The 23,225-nt window shown below is 40.1% G+C and overlaps 1 protein-coding gene across 2 annotated transcripts; it reads right to left on the bottom strand.

Moving 5' to 3' along the window:
* Positions 1-4,913: 4,913 nt before the first annotated feature.
* vgll2.S (vestigial like family member 2 S homeolog) lies at positions 4,914-21,215 on the bottom strand. 2 transcript variants are annotated; one of them, XM_018265376.2, is made up of 4 exons: positions 20,252-21,215; positions 17,243-17,552; positions 7,865-8,386; positions 4,914-7,337 (listed from the first exon to the last, which is right to left on the bottom strand). In XM_018265376.2, exons 1-4 carry the CDS (start codon positions 20,330-20,332, stop codon positions 7,294-7,296), a joined length of 957 nt encoding a protein of 318 aa, XP_018120865.1. In that variant the 5' UTR covers positions 20,333-21,215; the 3' UTR covers positions 4,914-7,293. The 2 variants fall into 2 exon arrangements, with proteins under 2 accessions (XP_018120865.1, XP_018120866.1); XM_018265377.2 differs by having other exon boundaries at positions 4,914-7,185.
* Between the last annotated feature and the right edge of the window lie 2,010 nt (positions 21,216-23,225).

The raw sequence follows: 23,225 nt of genomic DNA, 5'->3' as shown, positions 1-23,225 counted from the left end.
GTTATATGAGCATTAGGGCTTTTTTTTACTTATACCTCTGTGCCAGACTGTGACATTTTTATCCATCAGGTACATCTTTCTATCTTGTGCATACCATAAACTTTCCCATTGAATCAAGCGCTTAAAATTTTAGTCGTAAGCTACAAACCTTCCCAGTGGAGGTGTCTTGGGCCTGTAGTCACAAAATATACAGTATTTTGCATAAAGGATTTATAATTCACTTTTACTTTTCAGTCCCAACCACCTATAAAAGGCCCTAAAGACACTTGCACCATGCCATCATCACCTGAATTTCTAACCTGCTTAAAATGTATCAGGTCAATTTTCAGTTGGGCAGGGTTGGCCTTGGGAGGGCCACATACACAGGCTAATTAGTTGCTGACTCTGGAGGGACAGTATCAGCAGCTTTTATAAGACTGTGTATGGTCACCTTTACAAACACAGTTTTGTTTTAAGTATTTAAATCTTGTATTAGTGTCAGAACATATAAAGGGCAATTTACTGTATATTTGCTACTACAGTTGTGCATAAAATCCCATTCAGTAAAGGAACTTGTGTCATAATGTGCTGGTGCCTCTAGCCCTTTGTGCCTCCTGATTGAATTGAGCGCAGTTGCACATATTGACACCGAAACTCTGGATCTACTGCTGCGTTCAGACCAGGCGGTAGCTGCGAAGTTCATTCAGCACCATTAGTTAATAGGTGCACCATACTTGCGTCTAAAGAATTAGATGCACATGTCACTCTCTTGCTTAACTTGAAAGCTTTCAGCACAATTGAATCTAAATTAGGGCAAAGTACGAGCACAATTGCACAATGGCTACAATTGCATTAGTTGCAATACCCCCTTGTAGCCAAAACAGTGGTAGAATTCTGGGAAAAATGCTGCATTTTGGGGGGAAAAAACATTGTGATTGTGCTTGAAGTTGCACTTTGCTCACTGCACTTAAAAGATAAAATTCCTGTTTAATCTAACATGAACTTTTTATGGCAGCATAAAAGTCTGCCAATGAATAATAATCCCAATAGTAGATGATGGGGTCCCCCCAAAGCTGCAGAAAGAGGTATTCCTGTTTGAAATATTTGCAATTCCAGATTAATGACACTGAGAAAATGCATGGATTCTTTACTTAGTTTGTTAATGCCCAGCAAGCACATACAATAGGCCAGAGCATGGGCAGTACCTCACAATGTTGAAGAGGTCTGAAAAGCAAACAATTTTGTGGGAAAAAAAACCCACAAATAATAACAAATGGTAACCAAACTAAAATGAATTCAACTAAAAGTTAATTCAAAGGGGAATATCCCACTTGCCATATGGGAGACTTTTTCATGATGATAATATTATTGCAGAATAACTGCTTAGTTATTGCAATAAGCCTTGTGAGGTATGTGAGCACTTGGCTGATATGACCCTTCAACCTAAGTCACTGTAAGATCCCAGCGAGAATATTCACATTCTATAGTATCTCAGCCACCTAATAAATGAGTGATTGGCTGGTTGATATGGATACAAAGCCAGCTAATTGCTGCAAGGAAACTTGTTGATAGCCTTCTAGACTACCTCTTTCTGAGGGTTTATATTACGTTCAGTATTTTGTAGATTTAACATTTTCAGGAAAAAAAAATAAACAATTTGGGGGCATCTGTCTATCTTTCTGGAATTTTATTTTAATAAAAGGGATATAATTCACTATTGAAATGTTGGTTTGCTTAATGTATTGCATGTGGAATCTACTCATTACCCGCAGAGGGACCCTCAGCTGAAAATTGTATGTGGCTGCCTCTGTAGAGAAGCTGTTACACTGCACCCCTAAGTGCATGAACCCTTTTATGTGTTCATTTTCTGATTCTGCATATGCAAATTAAAGTGTTTAAATAAAAACATGATGCTTGAAGAAACCAGTGGCCTTTTTAAAGCACTTTAACATAATTCAGTTTGTGTATATATTTTCATACTAGCACCTATAAAGGTAAGGTGTTTCCCACCTAATAGTGCAGGCAAAAGAATATACTATATACTGTATTTGTGTGTTAACATTTACACTTTCAGGTCTTTTATATGTTGAAGAAATACTTCAAGTCCTGCCTTCCACAGGCATTTATTTAGAAAAAATACTCTCAGTGTTCTTGACCAGTGTGGAGGTCATAGCTAGGAACAACTGGAAGCTCTTCTTGGACTCTCTCTTGCCTTTTTAGGTTATGAGGGTCTCAGTGTGTTTAGGATAGCGTGATTGACAGCTCCACTCCTGCCCCAATTAGCACCCTATAATTTATTATCTTCTGCTTTCAGATTATGCGTTAACTTCACAAATATTTCAACCACGGAAACAGCAGCTATCAAGTATCTTTCCTTGATCCAGCAGCCTGGAGCTGTAGTTAAGAGCATACAGAGCTGTCTGCCCAAGCCTGTTGGGATCTAACAAGAATAATCATTTGCGAGTATGTGAGCTGGTGTGAGGCCAAGTAAGAAAGAGAGCACTTTAGATATTGCAGTCATGGAAATTGGACAATGTGTCAGGATTCCACTCACTTTGTTCAAAGGAGGTGGGGAATGAAGGGGATTGTAACGATGGGGGTTTGTTTGTCTAACTGCACTGCCTGAGCAAATAGAGAGCTTCAATTACACACAAACAAATGCTAATTCTACCACAGGCTATTATTTGTCCCATGAAGCCCAAATCATGCAACTGATAAAAAATCCACAAGTGCAGACAGAAATTACTTGACCCCTTTGTGGCCTATATGTTTATATTTAAGTGTACATGTGTACAAGTTATAGATTGCCGGAGGCTCAGGCCATAAAGGGGTTCAGCACTTTCTGTCTGCCCTTGTTGATTTTTTATCCAGAGTGAAGTGCAGAGAGGACCAAAACTATAGGCAGAAGTGATCTTTGAATTAGCACTAAGCAGTATGTTATGCTCCCCGTAGTGCTCCTGCACTTCTATCAGGGATATATGTAAATGACCCATTACAGCTGTAAAATATAGAGTGCTTTACAGAGACTCTACCATATAAGTGTCTTAGCGGTATATACAAGATGATGATGTTTTTGTACTAAAGACCTTTAATAATGTTAATAATGTTCTCAGGAATCATAGTGAAGAGCATCTGTGTCATAAAAGATTACAGAACACAAAAAGGGTAGATACACAAGCAAGATTTCATAAAGATATCATAAATCAAGGGCTTGATGTACTGTTACTAACACCTACTGTGCAGTCTCTATATATGAGAAAGGTTATCATGTTTACATAATTGCCAAGGAAAAAGTTTTTACAGTGAATGGGTCCCAGGATCCAAAAACACCATATATTTTCCAACCTTTCAGAGAGAGCCAGGCTTAAGCTTAGTTGATGTTTGGCATGAATCTGTGATCACAGTGGGCTCCTGACTTAAGAAGAAACATGACACAACCTACAAGATTTATTTGCATGCAAGCTTTGGATAATTTAAAGGTATGAAATAATATGTAGACAGGAGTCATGTTAGGATGGACATGGTCAGTGGAGTCACATTGCTGTCCTTTCTATGTCAGATCATCAGGTGCAATTTAAACCCACAGGGTAAGTAACTCATTCAGTGCTTCTGTGCAGTAGACAAGGATAAGAGGCTTTCTTAATCAGTCCCTCAGCTGACATGAGTAACAGCAGAGTTGCAATAAATCACACATTTATAGGGGAGGTGTGGAATTACAACAGATACCAGTCTACTGTTTTATTTGACTGGCTCTGTTGCTGTCTTTAACCATTTCGGCAGGTCTATTGCTTTAGAGCAGTAGCACATGGCCAAATGCATAGCTGCTAATATTCTCTAGGGCCTTTTTGACTATTTAAAAAATTATTAGCATTGCTGTACATGTGTACTGCACATTGCATATATTGTATTTTTAGCATAAATTAACAGAAAGTACAAATACTATATTTCTAGCATTTCATGGTTTACTAACATCCTATTAAATCCTGTGCTAGGCTTATAGTAAAGTCTTGATAAACCATAAATATGTGATCTAAATGATTTGACATTCACACCAGATTTTTTAGCTTTTCCCCATGTAGGAATAAAGAATTCCAAGCAAAAGCCATATGTATACATGAAGAGCCATCAGCCAAAAAAGGAGGTTGTCGGCTGCATGGCTAATGAAGCTAAACCAATGCAGCCAACCATATATGTTGTATGAAACATGGCACAAAATGAGAGTAAAACCTCATTACTATGGTAAATGTTTTAGAGGCAGTGGACCCTCTTGTTCGACGTGAGCTTAATGCATAGGGCATGTACTGTATATACTTTTGCTTTATTATTTTTTTTTGTCAAGAGAAATCAGTGGCTTTTATTATTCAAGTTAAACAGGGCTACTCCATGTTTGGTCTTTATGAGATACTGCATCCTTGTTCCAAGTTCTAGATCATATTGTGCTGATAACTATGTTGCTGCTGCTATTAGCATCCCAGTCAATTGTAATAAAGTAAAGTATACTTGTCAGAACCCAGTCCATAGGAACTTTTGAATGTGCAATACAGGTAAATGCTGACATTTAGAATTAAATTTCTCTAATAAATAATGATACTGTTTTTAATTATATGGATTTAAAAAAAAATAATACAGAAAAACTATTTATAGGGGACATAAATGTTATACAACTCTCACATTACTGTTATACAACTCCCATTACCCTCCATCTATCAAAGGTTAATGCCAACTTAGATCTAGTTAAGATATTTTAGACTGCAAAAGCAGCATAATTAGAAAAACCAAACTGTGTGGTAAATCTAAATGTCATTACAGATTAAACTAGTTATCTCCCCCACACTCATTCTTTCTCTATAGAACTAATGCCAGAGTAGGGGGCGCTTCCCAATGATATAAATATTTTTGGTTTTTATGAAAAGAATTGGATGCACTCATGGAACTTCTAAAATAAAAAAACTTTATTTATATATATTTATCTTGATAATGAAACAGCGAGATATTTTTTTGAAAGTATAGAAATTCCTTGCAGTTCTACAGTAAATTGATTCTGGGATTATCACAGGCACTTACATTCATTTAACTCCAGATAACTAAAGCCCAGCAGGAAGGGAGCAAAACCTGCACAGGCCACCCCACCCCAGGACATGTACCCACACACACTTGTACCTCCCATCCTTCAGCATCATGCTGTGGTGTTCCTGGCAGGACCCTATGGCAGGCTTGGGTGCAGTCCCACCTTCTCCCACCCCTAGTAGTTATGCCACTGTTTGACTCACTTGTGTTTTAAATATATTTAAATGTGATAGTCATCGCTGTTACCTAATTTACAAACAACTGACTTTTTGAATGTTAGTTCATTTAATCTTCAGTGTTTCACGTTTTCAATTCTTTATTTTTACATTTTATTCTGTATTTGAAATGTATCAGATGAAATATAGACCACTTAAGCCACTCCTTTTTTATTCTCCCTGACTGTATTGTCAAATGACTAGATGTTGCAAGGGGCAACTTTGTGGGCTGTTCTTCTTATGTATTGGACATAACATATTTGCAAAAAATTACAATAAACATAGGTTCTTAAATAATGCTTTATTGCATGCTTTGGCATTATGCCTGGCTTTTAGTCACAACATTATGACAGTGCATGTAAATATTTTCTGATTGGTCAAAAAAAAGAAATATCAAAATATTAACACCCTTACGGATTGGGATTTTGCTATATCACAAATTACAGAAACATTTTTATTTATAAAATTCGTTTTAATGCCCATAATTTAAAGGTTTGTGAATGAAATCTTAAATTCTTAAGTGGACTTACTTTCAGTTATGTTTTAGATTACAGTTCTAATTTTTCTAGACCAGAGCCTTCACAAAATTAACTGTGATCACCCAGTGAGCAGACAGATGTGAATCTAATTTCAGTAAAATGCCTGTACAGTTATAGAGACAATTTAGCAGGATAAATATGATAATGCAAGGGTAAATAAACGGTGATATGTCAAGTGTTCTTAGTTTGCAACTTTTAAGCCCACAAGTAATTTTACTGAACAATGAACATGACAGAAGCAACTTATGTTACATATAAACTTTGTTAGGTCATTCTCAAACAGCTGTTTATTCAAAAGGCATAATATGCCAACCACTATAAATATAAGTGGGCCATTGCTCTTTGATTATTTTTTTCCAGAAATTAAAATGGTATGTTTTCTTACAAAGCAAGTCAGCCAAAATCAAGGAGATATTTCTAATACTCAAGTTCTACAATTAAACACATCTTGCTCTGTGTCCCAAAGTGGCAGAAGGACAGCAGTGCAGAAGCTGTCTGAGATCAATTGTCCATGCTGAGCTCTCTGGAGATCTCCTTTCATTCTGTTCCTGCAGTTGTTCCATGTAAAGGCTGTCAATTTTCTAAAGGGTTTCTTCTTTCATCATAAAATTCTCCTTGTAAAAAAGAAATGCAATTGTTGGGCTAAACCCTGGGAAGTGCCACCTTGCTTGTCATATTTCTGGAGTTTGAACAGTTGTCTGTTTAACAGCTGCAGTTCTATAAGCTTGGGGCAGGTGGTCCATGTACAACATAGGCTGGATTGTGTATCAACCTATAGTCCACTGACCTTTCATTTATGTGTGTGTCTCTGTGTGTGCTGTTTTATCAACATACAACATAGTACTCACTGTACAGACATATATATATATATATATATATATATATATATATATATATATATATATATATATATATATATATATATATATATATATACTGGACTGGATCATTAAACAGGTAGCTTGCAAGGAAAGTAAAATTCACATAGGCATAAAAAATATTCACAACACCATAAAATAGTCTTTTGTCAAAAGTAAGCCAATAAATTTATATTAATATATTTATATATATATATATATATATGTACTGTATATATATATATATATACGTACTTCTTTCAGATGGCACCAATTAGTTTTAGATAACAATTTAAATAGAAATAACATTGTTCTTTTGACTGGTCTCAGCAAAGAAGGAAGAGACATTTTATCTCCTAATAGTCTTGGGATTTGGAGTCCTATTTTCATCCTTCCCTTGCAGTCCCAGTGCTGGTTCAGATCTGTTGTAGGTCTTGATTAAGCTGAGACGTTGGGTGAATGGTTTGACTCAGAATCTTTAAGAACATCAGCTCAGGAGAGTCCCGCCACAGAAGGAATAACGACGAGCTGCAAACCAAGATCACAAGCGGTTACCACCAAACCAAAGCAACTCCAAAGTCAGCTCAGAATGTCATCAATTCTACATGCTGGAGAAAATTTAGCTGTGAGAACAGGTTAAAACCAGTACAGATCCTTGCTTTTATCCTGGGGCTGTAGACCTGGGAATGGAAAAGAAGGAGAAAGATAAAGAAGAAAAGGGAGATATAAAGGTACAAGATGTTTTAAGACAGGGTGAAATAAAAGTATGTGATAGATTTAATGTGGCAGATAAGGATATTTTATGACAAGAGGCGAGCAAGAAGGTTAAAAGCACAAGATTAGAAGTAAATAATCAATATTTACATAAAACAAAGAAGGACATAGGACATGGTAAGCTTGGTATGTGCCATGCTTAGGTTCATTATATCTATCATTTCTCTGGTTTGGCAAGTATAGTTTTGCCCTTCAGAATTCATTGTAATGTAGCAGATAATAAAAAGTTGATTGTAACGGGTGGTACTAACTAGTGGTCCATTAAGGGGTGCCAGCTGAGGCCCACGACTTGTGGAAAACTTTTCCGCCTCTCATCATGTCACTAAATCTTTCTTTGCATGGCTACAAAATAAAAATACCTAGACTAACCAGTGATAGTGTCCGTTGTGTGAACGAACAGCCATTTATTAACAGAGATTTTAAATAAGTTTACCTGCATCTACATTAAGGCCAATGCTCTGTCCCATCTCTGTTGCTGGCCCTGTAAATGGCCCAGGTGTTGTCCATGCAGAAGTGGCTGGTTCTCCTTTTCCCAAATCACATTGTGCTGTAGATGCAGATGTCCCTGCTGGGGTGATCCTGTGAGGTCGAACAGAGGCTGGCACAAGGAGGGAGCTGTAGCGGGGATCAAAGTGTGTGCTGTAGACCTCATGCATACCCGGCCGAGGGTAACTGGAGCCTTGAGTATTTAAAGCTCCCCCAATGGCATAAGGGTGGTGATGATGATGATGGTGATGTGCATGGTGCCAGGGCTCCGGGGGACCTTGGTGAAGGTGACTGTGAATAGATGCTGGAGAATAAGGGTCTGCCCCAAATGTAATATCTGCATGTGAACCACTCAGAGGACTAGCTAGGCTACTGCTCAAGGAAGAGGGAGCAGAAACTGCAGAAGGATGATAACTGCTATTCCAAAATGATGGTGGGAAGCTCCTTTGACTCATTGGGAAAGATGACTCTGCAGAGAAAATGAAATAAAATCAGTTTTAATTAACCTACATACATCTTGGGGTCTGTGAAGTTAATATCACAAACCAGACGCAAGCCATACTGAACTCCCAATTTTAATAAAATGCATTAGGTTATCCAAGTCCAGAAACCAATCAGCAGTAGAATTTCCTGGCCACCTGTTTAAAATCTAACATCTTCCTTTTTATGGGTTACTGCACCTGGGCAAACCTAGATCCTTTTTTTACTTATGGGAGTTAGTCAGCATATATTTAAAAGAAAAATACCAGTCGTCTAAAATAAACTTGGTTATTAAACCCCATTGTCATTGGTTTAATTCTTTTCTAGCATTTGAAAAGATTTTACTGAGTTGCAGGACTTTCCCACAGACGGAAAAGTTTCCAGACTGTCAGGAAATGTTTGTATCCTCAATAAATCTGACATCTATGCCACCTGTGTCAGTGGTCTCTATTATTTTTCATTGGGAATGTAACATATTTACATCTTTTGAAGGAAGAAGTCAAATGACAGAGAAGGTAATTGCTGTTGATGAAGTGCAAAGCAAGCAGAGAATTCAGAGAATCAATTTGACCATGAAGCTTCTCACCTTGGTAAGCGTTATGTTTTGGGTAGCCGAGGATTAGTAGAGTATAACAGTGCTTTATTAGCAGAGACTCATGCAGCCATTGCATAACAGTAACTTTCGCTTTCGTAATGGTAATGTTTAGAATATACGCTGTCCCTCTGCTCCCAGGCAGTGAATAAGTAAAGCACGCTTTCTAGCAGCAGAAATCTCCCATTGGTCAGCAGCAATAATGTAATAGCATACGGATCCAAGCAGTAAAAGGTTCAGGGTTTGGAAGAAAAGGTGCAGGCTGCTGCAGAGGTAGAAGAGCCATCTCGTCGTCAATTTGTTATGTTTTGGGTAGCCGAGGATGAGTAGAGTATAACAGTGCTTTATTAGCAGAGACTCATGCAGCCATTACACAACAGTAACTTTCACTTTTAAGCTGACAGGAAGTATGCACAGTATAAGTCTGAGCACAGTGACATCTACAGGCCATTTGTATGAACACCACAGTAAGTTGAGCAACAGGTGCAAATTTCAGGCCCAGATTTCTGCCGAGGCCTAGGGTGAAAAAAAATATTAGGGGCAGCTTAGCCGCTTTCTGAGGAGCACTGAGGACGTCAGGCTCCCCAGTGCGCCTACGCGTGTGTGCATGCTGGGGTGGGGGGTTGTTCACTATGACCACGCAGAAATCCAGCCCTGTCAATTTTTACAATTTGATGGATAAACAATGCACAAGTTCCACAATACAAAGCAAATGCCATCTGCAAATATAATGTTTGGACACATATCACCGTGATTTTTTAATTCAGAATGCAGCCTATTTTCCTAGCATTTCAGTGTCACTACAGGTGCCTCCCATTAAATCATGTACAATTTTGCATCCACTTTAGTGCTTTGCATAAATAAGCCTTAGTGCATACTCTTAACAAGTATTTACAAAGGCTTCGGAATAGAATTATGCCAAAGACAAATTAGTTGTTTTGGATAAAAAATATATTTTGTAAAAAATTGAAAACACAAGTAATACATTAGATGTCATTAGAATTATATGGCGTGTTTCACTCTCGATAAGGACCTGTTATTCATTCATATCCCACTTAGTTTTTAAAGATGCAATAAGTTAATTGACCCAGTCATAGTAAATAAGCTCCAAAATGTTTGGGGCTATAGCAGTGGCATAACTAGATGTTACTGGGCCCACAGCAAATTAATTTTAGGGCCCCCAACATAACCAGAGGTTGTCCTTTTTCTACCAATATATGTTTAAATTGCTCATTATTATCATATTAAGGGCCACATGGGGCCCCTATACCCTGCCCCCCCTGCAGCTACAGGGTCTGCTTCCTCTGTAGTCAGGCTATAGCACTTATGCTACTTCATTTTTCACTTTCAACAGCTCAAAAAAAAAACCCACTGTGAAACATGAGAGCACATACTGCCAGAATGTGGTTGGTTATTGTATTCATATAGTAGATACTTATACATAGGGATGTAGCGAACCGCCGATAATGTGTTCGCGAACGCCGTTCGCGAACACCGGCAAAAAATGCGAACAGTTCGCGAACAGTTCGCGAACTTCGAACATCCGAAAATCGTTCGATTCGAACGATCGAAGGATTTTAATCGTTCGTTCGAACGATTTTCGTTCGAATCGAACGAAAATCGTTCGATTTTAGCGACCGAATGGTCGAATGGTCGAACGATTTTGACGCGAACGCCTATTGGCGAACGTCGCGCGACGTTCGCGAACTTGCGGCGGACGCGAACAGCCGATGTTCGCGCGAACAAGTTCGCCGCAGAACAGTCCGCGACATCCCTACTTATACATACCATTAATCCAACCAACAATAGGGGCATGCTGGCAAAAATTCCCCCAAGTCAGTGGTGTGGAGTGATGTTTCACAAAAATATCTTGAAACTGTCCGCACCACTCTGGACTCCCTAAATATCTGGGACCTCCAGCAGCTGCAGTATAATGTTACCTGGAATATTGAGATATTCTAAAAACAGTCCTAGTTTAAAAATTTGCAGTAATTATGAATCCAAACAGGATTGTTGTTTTGTTTATACTTAATACTTCACTACTCTCTACTATACTTTCAAGTCAAAGTTAGTTTAAACAGCAGTAACTCTGTAAGAACACCCCCCCTACAGCTTGAGCTACTGATAAATAAGGAAGGAGCAATCATATTTCCATAGCGCTGTCCCAGCATTGCCATGATAAGTATGATGTAGTATAATATGATAACATTTTAATATACACAATGTCTCAGTTTCAGCACAAGAGCCCCACTGTGCTCAGTGCAATCAGAAGTACCCCTGTATGCTCACTTCATTTCCAGGTCTGAAATACAAATCATATCAATCTTGCAAAAATCGTTATTCTTTATATATCATTCACTGCCCAAGTACAGCTTACAATGTATGTCCCATTTACATACACTACAGTCAGAGCCAATTAATGTCTGTATGTTTTCGGGCAAACCATTGTGCCACCATGCTGCTCATCCATCAGAAATATGGAAGTCAATCAATAAAACAGCTATTTCAGCACAGTGACTGTAAATATGAATACTATCTTATTATACACAAGAACCATGTTGTAAAACATGTTGTTTTAGGTGGTGCTTAGTGAAAATTGGTGCTTACTGATACCACTTGTCACATGACTCATTAAAAACGGTGTAGTATGATAATTATGGGGTACATTGCTCACTATTTAGTTATTTTAGGCTGCATGCACAAATGGTGTCATGTTTGCATATAAGCCAACTTTGCCCCAGTGCCATATAAACCAACCAGAGGTATATTCTTCCTGCACCAAACCAGAAAAGCAAACTTTGCTATGGGTTAGCTGTGATATAATAAACTTTATTTCTGCTCCCCATTTTTGAATCTTTTTCTTTGGCTTTGTCCTGGAATTGTTCAGCATTATAATAAAAACTGGCTAAATAGATAGGCTGTGCAAAATAAAAAATGTTTCTAATATAGTTAGTTAGCCAAAAATGTAATGTATAAAAGCTGGAGTGATTGTATGTGTGACAGAACAGAACAGAACACTACTTCCTGCTTTTCAGCTCTCTTGGTTTACACTGACTGGTTACCCTGGTTAGAGACTTGAGGGGGGGGGCACATGGGTCATATCTGTTGCTTTTGAATCTGAGCTGAATGCTAAGGATGAATTGCAAACTCACTGAACAGAAATGTACCATGTGGCTCCCCTTCAAGTCGCTGACTAACTCAGAGTTATAGAGCTGAAAAGCAGGAAGTAGTGTTCTGGTTATTGTTACAAGTCCAGTCACTCCTGCCTTTATACATTACATTTTTGGCAACTATATTAGAAACATTTTTTATTTTGCACATCCTATCTATTTACCCAGTTTTTAATTTCACACTGAACTGTTCCTTTAAGGCATGTGTAATGCATTGTAAATGGTCGAACCACAACAGGACTTTGCAAAAGAAACATTTTTTTCCAAATTCAGTAGTTTACTAAAACTGGATCATTACCCATTGTCAATCTCAGTACAAAAGTCAGTAGTTGGTAGGAAGCTTTAGTGACAACATTGTTGCTTGTAGTGCTAGTGCACATACCTGGGTCACACACATTCACTTGAATAGCACTGATTGGATGCAGGACAATGACATAGGAACCAAGAATGCACAGTAAACAGTAACAAGGACTTAAAGCTTCACTGTCCTTAATTAAACTTTCTACCTGCTGTCAATCTCTGCATTTAAATGGTGAACGATCTGATCTGGTCAGTAATAATGAAGATCTAAGGTGTCTAAAGGTGGCCATACACAGATAGATCCGCTCGTTTGCCGATGTCGCCAAACGAGCGGATCTCCCTCCGATATGCCCACCTTGAGGTGGGCAATATCGGGCTGATCCGATCGTGGGCCCTAGGGCCCAACGATCGGATCCTAGCGTTCGCCAAACGGGCGGTCGGATCGCGGGACCGCATCAACGAACAGATGCGGCCGCGATCCGACGGGATTTTTAATCCCATCCGATCGAGATCTGGCCGACTTTCGGCCAGATCTCGATCGGGGAAGCCCGTCGGGGGCCCCCATACACGGGCCAATAAGCTGCCGACACGGTCTGTCGGCAGCTTTTATCGGCCCGTGTATGGCCACCTTTAGGGTAAGGGGCTACTGTATTTATTAATGAAATTTAAAAATAAGATTTGCAACACAATTCTGGTTGTAAAAGTAATAATTTTGCACACTTTAAATAAAAGGTTAACGTCCCCTTTAACTATAATATATATATAGTATATATATATATATATATATATATATATATATATATTTTTTTTTTTTTTTTTTTGGGGCGGGGGACATGGAATATTAAATTATTATTATTTTGAAAGTTGCCGAATACTACACTTCCTTGGATAAATAAACTGCCAATTTTGTAAAGACAGGCCATATTGGGAGTATATGGCAATAAGATCTTCAAGAACAAAGACAGGCAATTCACACCTGTAGCATTCTATAGAACTGTAATGTCACAAGTAAAAAATTGTAACAACCAGGGGCATAACTATAGAGGAAGCAGACCCTGCGGGGGCCCAGGAGGTATAGGGGCCCCATGAGGCCCTAATTCATATACAATTTCAATAAATATTGGAGAAACAAGTCAACCACTAAACATTTTGGGGGCCTGAAAAATAATTTGCTGTGGGGCCCAGTAATATCTAGTTACGCCACTGGTAACAACTCATGTTACAGATTTACAGGTTTATAAAATCGCCATACAAGCAATCAAATTAGACCAGTCGTGCTGCATTATCAACATTTATACTACCCGTATAATTTACAGTATTATCAACATGTCATTCTTAAAATTAAAAGGCTAGTAACCCAGTGGCTAAACATTTCTTTCCTGGGCTCTTCCTTTACCATGCCACCCCTTCCCACCTGCACACCCACTTGGACTGGAGGGTGTGGCCAAAAGCAGGAGGGTAATGGGGGTTATTCCTTACTGGGCCCCTGCAGTAACCAGGTTTGCTTAGATGAAGTTATGCCACTGAAGGTATACAAAACACACTGAAGGTATTCAAAAGTGACATGAATAATTTTTACTGTCTCTAATGGGAACTTTCTCTATAATCTAATGTACTGGACCAAATCTTAACCTTAATTTCAGGTTCAGATTTTAGCAAAATAGATGTAATTACCAGTCAAAAATTGGCCTACTGCCTGACCGGATGCAGAGAGGGGCCACACATGGCATGTTTTTCTATTGCAGAACTGGGCCAAAGTATAAGGGTGCACAGCCCCACACTGTAGTGTTCACAATACAACAGAGATTGCAAGAGATATGTTGTAACTTTAAGAGCTCAATTTGCTATTGCGCTCATTGCACTGAAGTTTTAAGCATGAAGCAAGAAAGGGGGACGCAGTAACATAACTGAAGATTATCTGTCCTGAAATCGGCCGCTGTGGGTGGAAATCGATTGTGCACTAGCTACCGGGGGCCTTGAGGGGTGCGGGCCCTGGCCCAATCGCACCCCCTGCTCCCCCGGTAGTTCCGCCACTGGGGGAGGCGGCATCAAAGCTGCAGCCTCAGGTGGCAGCAGCCCCAGGATCGTCCCTGAGTGCAAACATACATAATTTAAAGGAGAAGGAAAGCTCCAAGACAGTTTATTGCCAACAGATTAGCCACAATAGTGCAAGCTAGAATGCTATATTTACTCTGCAGAATGCTTTACCATACCTGAGTAAACAGCTGTATACACTGTCTCTGGTTGTTTAGGATAGAAGTTGCCATATAAACTTGGTGTGACATCACTACCTGCCTGAGTCTCTCCCTGCTCACTTACAGCTCTGAGCTCAGATTACAGCAGGGATGGGAGGAAGGAGGGGGAGAGGAGCAAACTGAGCATGCTCAAGCCCTGCCCTGGAGGTTTATGCTGAAAACAGGAAGTATGATACAGAATACCATGTGTACACAATAAAATGAGAGAAATGCTGTGTTTCTTTTGACAGAGGACTCAGAGCAGCATTACTTTGAGGGTTCACTGGTGTATTTATATAGGCCTTTCTGATAAAGCTTACTTAATTTTAGCCTTTCCTTCTCCTTTAAAGCAGTGGCATAACTAGATATTCCGGGCCCCCACAGCAAATTATTTTTCAGGCCCCCAAAATGTATAGAGGTTGACGTGTTTTACCGATATTTATTGAAATACTACATGAATTAGGGTCTCATGGGGCCCCTCTGCAGCCTCAAGGGTCTGCTTCCTCTGTAGTTACGCCCCTGATTTGAAGCAACTGCTTCCTGCTCAGGATTTCTTATTATGAACGTGAACAGCACACTCCTGCTGTATGTGGTGCGTGCTGCTGAGCAGTACTGAAGGAGTAAGCAAGAAGATACCTTGCTGACTGCACCACTTAACTGTAAGATCCCTAGAGAGCTGCATCTTTTGTCGACCCCTAGTTCTGGCCCTGTTCTACTGTTCTGGTCGTTTGTGCAAAAAGCATGAATGATCAGAACAGAAGGAATTGAAGAAGAGTTGCAACTCCCTTCATTTCCTCGCCTCACTAACCAACATGGTGCATCAGCAACCACCATTTTCAAAAGGGTTTATTTACAATCCTGGGAAGCGCAAGAGCACTAAGGGGTGCAAGAGCCGCCTCCTCACTTGCTCATTACTAAAACAGCATTGACTAACGCAGTCGGCACTGTATTAACAAACGGAGAATCAGGAATCTGTGCTATGAAACGGAGCGTAGAGTTGTGCGGCTATTTGCACAGCTCCCCATACAGTGCGCAAAGTGCAAAAAAAAAAGGCAGGGTGTGACCTTGCACACTGTGTATGTCATTGTAAATGACCTCTAAAGTTTTGTACAACATTACTGGTACATACATGGCCACCTTAAAGCTAATACAGTTTAACGTACAGCTGGGACTGACTTTAGGCTAACTAGCTTTCAAGCTGTGCTCTGCATACAGAAAGTTCCATTTTGGGCCATAGGGGGTGGGGGTAGCACCACAATTGGCAAATACTGCTAACTGTCCTTTCATCCTATGCATGTAGCTGCAAACAGCAAAACATATTGTAATTTGCTTAAATGAGGGCATAAGAAAAATGTTTGAAGAGAGCATGAGCCCTTCAGCATGCCTGCTTGAGGCGGAGAAATGGTTTGCCCAATACAGAACCCAGACCTTTGCTCATGTCCATGGATTATAACACTGAAATGTAATAAGTACTTACATGTTTTTTTTTAATTATAAAGGAAGACAGGTCATGCACATTTGTAACAAGTTTCTTTGAATGAACTTATGATAAAAAAGTTTTTATTAGAGATGCACCGAATCCAGGATTTGGTTCTGGATTCAGCCTTTTTCAGCAGGATTCGGATTTGGCCAAATTCAAGCACCTGGCCAAACCGAAGACTAAAAATCATGTGACTTTTCATCACACAAAGAAGGACGTTGAAATTTTTTTAAAACTTTTTAATTATCTTTCTTCCTTCATTTTCCTAATTTGAATATGCAAATTAGGGTGTGGATTTTCTTTGGCATTCAGCCAATTCAGTGGATTGGGTGCATCCCTAGCTTTTATTTCCCTTTCAAAGTAAAGAAGCTATGTAATGAATGGCCATTCAGATCTGAAGGCAAGGTCTCTTCTATACAGCCCTACTCGCCCCTCCATGTACATTACCATCCAGCCGTGTTTAGCCCTCCATATAGCCCCAATTATCCTTCCATGTACTATAACCTCCAGTCCCACTTACTCATTACTGTAGTGTACCATCCAGCCCCCTCAATCCACCATGTTCTGTACTCACCAGCCCCACTCATCCCTCTGTGCAGGGGCGTAACTATAGAGGAAGCAGATTCTGCTGCTGCAGGGGGGCCCAGGAGGTATAGGGGCCCCATGAGGCCCTAATCCATATGCAATTTTAATAAATATTGGTAAAACAAGTGAACCTATAAAAATTTTGGGGGCCTGAAAAATAATTTGCGGTGAGGCCCAGTAATATCTAGTTATGACACTTCCCCTGGATACTGTACCCAGCATCAACAATCTCTTATCCATGTAATGTAACCTCCAGTCTGACTTACTCTTTATTGTACTTATACCATATTGTATTGTACCATCCAGCCCTGTTAATGAATTACTGTGCTATATGATTCAACCCCTTTATGCCACCATGTACTGTACCCACCAGCTCCACTCACCCCTCCATGTACTGTAGCCAGCATCAACACTCACTCTTTCATGTATTGTACCTACCAGCACCACTCATTATCTGTATACGGAACCCATGTGTCCTACTTACCCCTCCATGTATTGGCACTCCTAGATGACTTGGCACTGGTGCTGCTGGGTGAGTAACTGCTGGGCTGACTGAGGGCCCTGCTAAAGTGCTCATCCACCACGGAGCTAATGTCCCCCTGAAAGTAAGTAAAGAGCACACATCTGGAGCTAATGTACTCTGCCTCTGGGGGTCTCTCCTTCCCCGGGCTACACTCCTCTTCCTTGATGCTGGTGGGCACATGGCTAGAGAAGGAGCTGCCACTGCTGCTGGTACTGCTGCTGGTACTGATACTCTCTGGGGCTTCCTGCATCTTCGAGTAAAAGGCAAGTTTCTAAAAAACAGAACAGAAGAACATCGATCAGTCGCACACAAGACGTCACATTCTATGATTTGTTTAGTAAACTTTTAGTATGATGTAGACTTGTAGAGAGTGAAATTCTGATACAATTTGCAACTGGTTTTCGTTTTTTATTTGTGTTTTTTGAGTTATTTAGATTTTTCTTCAGCAGCTCTTTAGGTTGCAAGTTCAGCAGTCTGGTTGCTAGGTTCCAAATTATCCTAGCAACTTATCTCTGAATAAGAGACTGGAATATGCATAGGAGAGGGCCTGAATAGATTAATAAAAAATAGCAGTAACAATGCCTTACAGAGCATTTGTTTTTTAGATGGGGTCAGTGACCCCCATTTGAAAGCTGGAAAGAGTAGGAGAAAGAAGGCAAATAATTCAAAAATGATAAAAAAGAAAAAGAGAAGGCCAATTGAAAAGTTGCTTAGAATTAGCCATTCTATATCATACTAAAAGTAAACCAGGTGAACCATGAGTGGCACGCAGGCCCGGACTGGCAATCTGTGGGTTCTGGCAAATGCCAGAGGGGCTGCTATAAGGTCCCATAGAAAGTCAGTATTTAGTGGGCTGGTGGGGCCTGTTTGGGCCTCTATATGGGCTGATTTGGCCTCTGTGTACCTGAAATGCCAGGGCCTATTTTAATTCTCAGTCCGGACCTGGCACTGGCACGCAGCATCCCGGCTGGTGGACACATAAGGCCATAAAATCATTATCGAGTCAAGTCATTTCTTGCGCACCCCGCAAAACTCTAGTTTCTCCTGTGTCAGTGTAGCCGACGCGAGCAGACTGGGAACATACCCAACTAATCGCTAGCGGCCAAAGCCGCATATCTGTTCTGAGTAAAATAAATCGGTCACTAATGCCGTTTCCCGATAAACAGCAAACATTACGTTTTCATTCATTTCTACAAACCAAAAGAATAAAGCATACAGACACAGTCAATCGACATACGCTGTTACGTTTACGTTTTCGCTTTCTGCTATTGTTTAAATGAAAACCAAGAAAACCAAGAAAGTGATTAGCGATTTATCGCAAATTTGTATCAATTACCAAAAGTATTTGCCTTTGTTAAAAAAAATGTAAATGCATAGAGTTGGAGGTAGGTACCATGCAATAATTTACAAATCTGTAACATTATAGAATTGTTTTGTAGAATCCACCGGGACAGGGATATATATGTAAATGAGAATCACATTAGTACATTAATAAACGTTAACAACAGTGTTACATGCAAGCCATTTTCGGATCTTTAGCAAAACATTTTAATAAAAAATAACTATATCTTAAAAATGTTTTTTATACTATGTGCCTAAGCGATAAAATGGATGATTTTGGTTTATCTCCAGCTCTGGGTATATCTAAAGACTATATATCCGATATGAAACTCCGGTATTATCATATACATTCAGTCCATGCAAATAATACCGTATACGAGATTTGATAGCTAGAAATCGAAAATCGCCAATATGCAATTTTTAAAGAACGAATTCCGCAAACAAGGTGTATAATTCGGAGTAAAATTCCGACACCTACATACCTGATTGCGTATTAGCCGCAAACAACTAATTCTTATAACCACATCATTACACGTTTTTAACTCCATCTCAGATCTGTCATGTGTGGATTTCTTCAATCCCTGCCATAATAATTACTATTTTCATAACTCCATTTGCTATTTTTTTTCAAACATAAAATCATCCATTTTCATATATAATCTACCAGTCCCGACTATCTCTAAATTATTTTGTCAGCTGTGCCTAAACCTACCATCTGAGTTTCAAACAGTCCTTGCATGTCAACTTACCAAGGATGTGGAATTCCTACAACACTGCTATTTTGTTACAAAATGCTATTTATTGCACTGGAACTTTTAGAAACAGGAGGCAGAGCAGCGATTAGTTCCGTGAAGGCATAATACAATGGAAACTGCTGTGAGTTGTTGCGATTGCGATGCCAGTGAGTGTGGGAACACGTGGAACGGACTAGGACAGGTGCAGACTATGGGAAAGGGATCTTTACAGGCCAGCAAAAATGCTATCTAATTAGAATAGAATCGCCTGACACAGTTCTATTAAAATAGTCAATTGCCCGCACGAATTTTTGTTACGCTACTTCAGCCATAAACTTAAACCAGCAAAGCATTATCATCTTTTCTTTTGTGTTATACCATAATATATATATATATATATATATATATATATATATGATCAGTACAACGATTTGAGCTTAATTCTACATAGTTTGTCATACGAAAGGATATCGAATACATCGATACATTTTTAATAAAGTGCAATGAGCCGTATAAACCGCACGATTTATTGATGATCAATCTGCCCAGCGGTGACAAGGTGATTGCGGGTTAGCGGTTGTATAAATATTATTCTTTGCACCTAATCACGAAGCCATTAGCACAGTGCTAGAAACCGCAGTTTGCTAATCCCACAGATACAGACAGGGTTGGACATTCTGTTAAATGTCCCACTAAAAGCAAAGTGGACAGTTCAGCTAAAATGAGCCAACTTGTCACTAAAGTTGTTTGGACCCCACTGAATGGGAACTGGCACAAGCTTGCCATTTGGATGGCACTTTAGCAAAGAGGAAAACCTCTGCTGCTGAGCTTTCATTTGACTCACCTATTTTGTTCCCAGCTTGTGCCCAGTGCATGAATCCCAAATCTCACGTACCTGATGGTAAGGACTGTATGCTGCCGCAAAATAAGGCTGAGGAGGACCGTACACTTGGTACATAACATCCAGACAGCTCATGGCTAGCGAGAGATGATGCTCCTAACTGGACTCGGGCTTTCTTTTCTGTGTTTGCCTTCTCATCAAGGTCCAGAATTACTCCTCCATGCCAGCTCCTCTTGGTTATATCCTTACGATAATGTGCAGTAGTTGCAGCCTCCGATGGGCAGCGCTACCCCTGACAGACCAGTGTTTTCGGGCACAGACTAAACTCCAGTACGGGACAAGCTACAGTGCACTAAGCAACTCGCTGCCAGCTGGAGGGCATTTAAATATTGCGCATGCGCGATAGCTCTTCGGTTCTGCTGAACAGGAGCCGCAAGGAATGAGCAAGGGAGGTGGGAAACCTGAAAAGCCAATCGCTAGTATAGCTGTGCTTGTCATTGTGACAGGCAATGTAACACGCAATGTATATACAGGGCCGGCCATAGCTGCACCCTCGTACATTTTACAAATCATTGTCTACTTCTACACAGTGGTCTCTTTATCTACCAACAACTGAAAACACAAACCAAATCTTGTACCAGCATCTTACCTTCCGCAAATTTAGAGGCTATGTTTTAAAAAATACCTTTTTACTTTGACCCATGACATCACTGGGTCTGCCTTCTTCCCCCAGGAGGTGTGCCTGATAAAACTCAGCATCGCAAATAAAAATAAATATTTAACGAAAAATAAATAAAATCAATAGCTGAGAAAAGCTAGCCGGGCCCCTGATCACATAGGCTATAGCCTAGGGGACCCTGTGCATTAATCAAACCCTGTCATCATCATCATTGTCATCACAGTCATCATATATGCAGGGCCGGCCTTAAGCCTATTGGACCAATTGGGCCCAATAGGGCCCCGCACCTCTGGGGGCCCCGCACCACAGGGCAGCTCATATAATATTTCCCTCAGCAAATGATGCTTTGAACTTTGAGAGTCCAGCCCATCCCCAAATCCATAGGTCCAGCCCACCCCCAACTCTGATAAGCCAGCCTATCCCCCAACTCCATAGGTCTAGCCTTCCCCCAACTATCATAGGCCCAGCTTTCCTCCAACCTTGATAGGCCCTGCCTGCCCCCAATCCAACCAAGCCTGCTCCCAAGCTGAATCGGCCCAGCCTGCCCCAAACTAATTGGCCCAGTCCACTCTCCTATTTCCTCCCTCTCTCTCTTACCCTGTGTGCCCCTATTATGTGCCCCTATTTCATCCCTCTCACTCTCTTACCTTGTCTGCCCCTTTCCTTTCTATTTTGTGCCTGTATGCCCTTATTTTCCTAAATACTTGGTGTGTCAGTAGCCAGCAACACTTTTTCTAGGGGCCCCGCCAACATGGTCCCAATTGGGCCCCACATTTGATAGGACCAGCCCTGCATATATGTATATAGCATCAGCAAGGTTCGTGCCATTTTACAATAATTTATAACAAACACGGGTCTTACTTATTTAACAAATAAGTGTTCTAAATTAAAAATAGAACCTGCTATGAAAAAAATGTGTCTTAACCCTCCTACATTGTCGAATGGATCACACTCAAGACAATTCCACCATAGCCAGGGGTCCTTGCAGAAATTTAAGACAATATGGACCCTAGATCATCTAGATCATAACTACAGTAAAGCTCTAATTAATGAACAGTTTCAATAAATCTTGGTAGAATAGATTACCTTACCAATTTTTTGGGGTCATAAATTGAATTTGCTATAGGGCCAATAAGATCTACTTATGCCAATATTGTCATCTACTTAAATCTTGACTGCACTGGTTATTTCTTTTACCTTTTCATTCATTAGTGGGTAAAAGCCATTAGGTAATTGGCTGCACCGGGCTCTGTTGGTTCTGCTGTTATAAACCAACTTGTACAATGATAGGGTGAGTAATTAGCTATATCAGGTGCTCGGATGCAGCCAATCAAATTGAAGTTTTAAATAACATCAGTGGATGGAGTCTATTAATTTAAAGGGAGCTTCTGGAAAATGATGATGAGTTGGGTACCAGTCAATAGTCTGTCACCTATTTACTTAAACTGGCATGAGCAAAAAATGACATATTGCACAATAAGAGACTAGCTATATTCACTTCATTCATACTCATCCAGGGTTACATTCCAAGGTGGAAAACTGCACCTGTGCAGTAGTCTATAGCAACCAATCAGTCAATTCATTCTTCTAATTTGCTCTGGACTTAACAAAAGCTAATTGCTGATTGGTTACTATGGGTTACTTCATTGAGTTAGTTCATCAGTAACCATGTTGGCAACTGAGTCCTAGTCAATTCAGGGACTGCATCTGGAGCTCAGTATAAAATACAGTAAATGTGGATATGGCCATTTGGAAACAATATGTGTTTAAACATTTAACAAGCTTATCAGAAACAAATGTACAAAGCATATGGGCTGATATAATATAAAACATTGGATTGAGAAACTGGTGGATTATGTTTTGGGATGGAAAGTACAGGTTCAAGCCCTCTTGCAATTGTTTTTTTAGTATGTTATTTCTTATTTACTATAACCAGACACAGCATTATGTGCCAATATTGTGTGTGTCAACAGTTTACTTGGTGCATATTTATCAAGGAGTGGAACTAGAGTTCTTCATTGTCCTCCAAAGGAATTTCTATAACTCAGTATCGGACTGGTGGTCTGGGGCCCCTTCATATGGCTATGTCACCCCCATCCCACCACCCCAGGCACAACCCCTCCAACGGCCCTTGCCCCAGACACAACCCCCTCAGATCATCCACTGCCCCAGGTGAAACTCCCTTTCGATGGCCCCCTGCCCAGGCTCAAGCGGCCCACCTAGTTTTTTCCTGGTGTCCTGCTGGCCCAGTCCGACCCTCCTACAACTCTCCATATGTCTTGTCACTTTTATGGGATTGTTAAGGGTTCATTTATTAAGGGGTGAAACTAGAGCTTTTTTTTACCTTTA

The sequence above is a fragment of the Xenopus laevis genome, chromosome 5S (genome assembly GCF_017654675.1).
Source record: "Xenopus laevis strain J_2021 chromosome 5S, Xenopus_laevis_v10.1, whole genome shotgun sequence".
NCBI classification, from domain to species: domain Eukaryota; kingdom Metazoa; phylum Chordata; class Amphibia; order Anura; family Pipidae; genus Xenopus; species Xenopus laevis.
The sequence above is the reverse complement of the archived record's forward strand: the minus strand, read 5'-3'. Positions and strand labels throughout refer to the sequence as shown.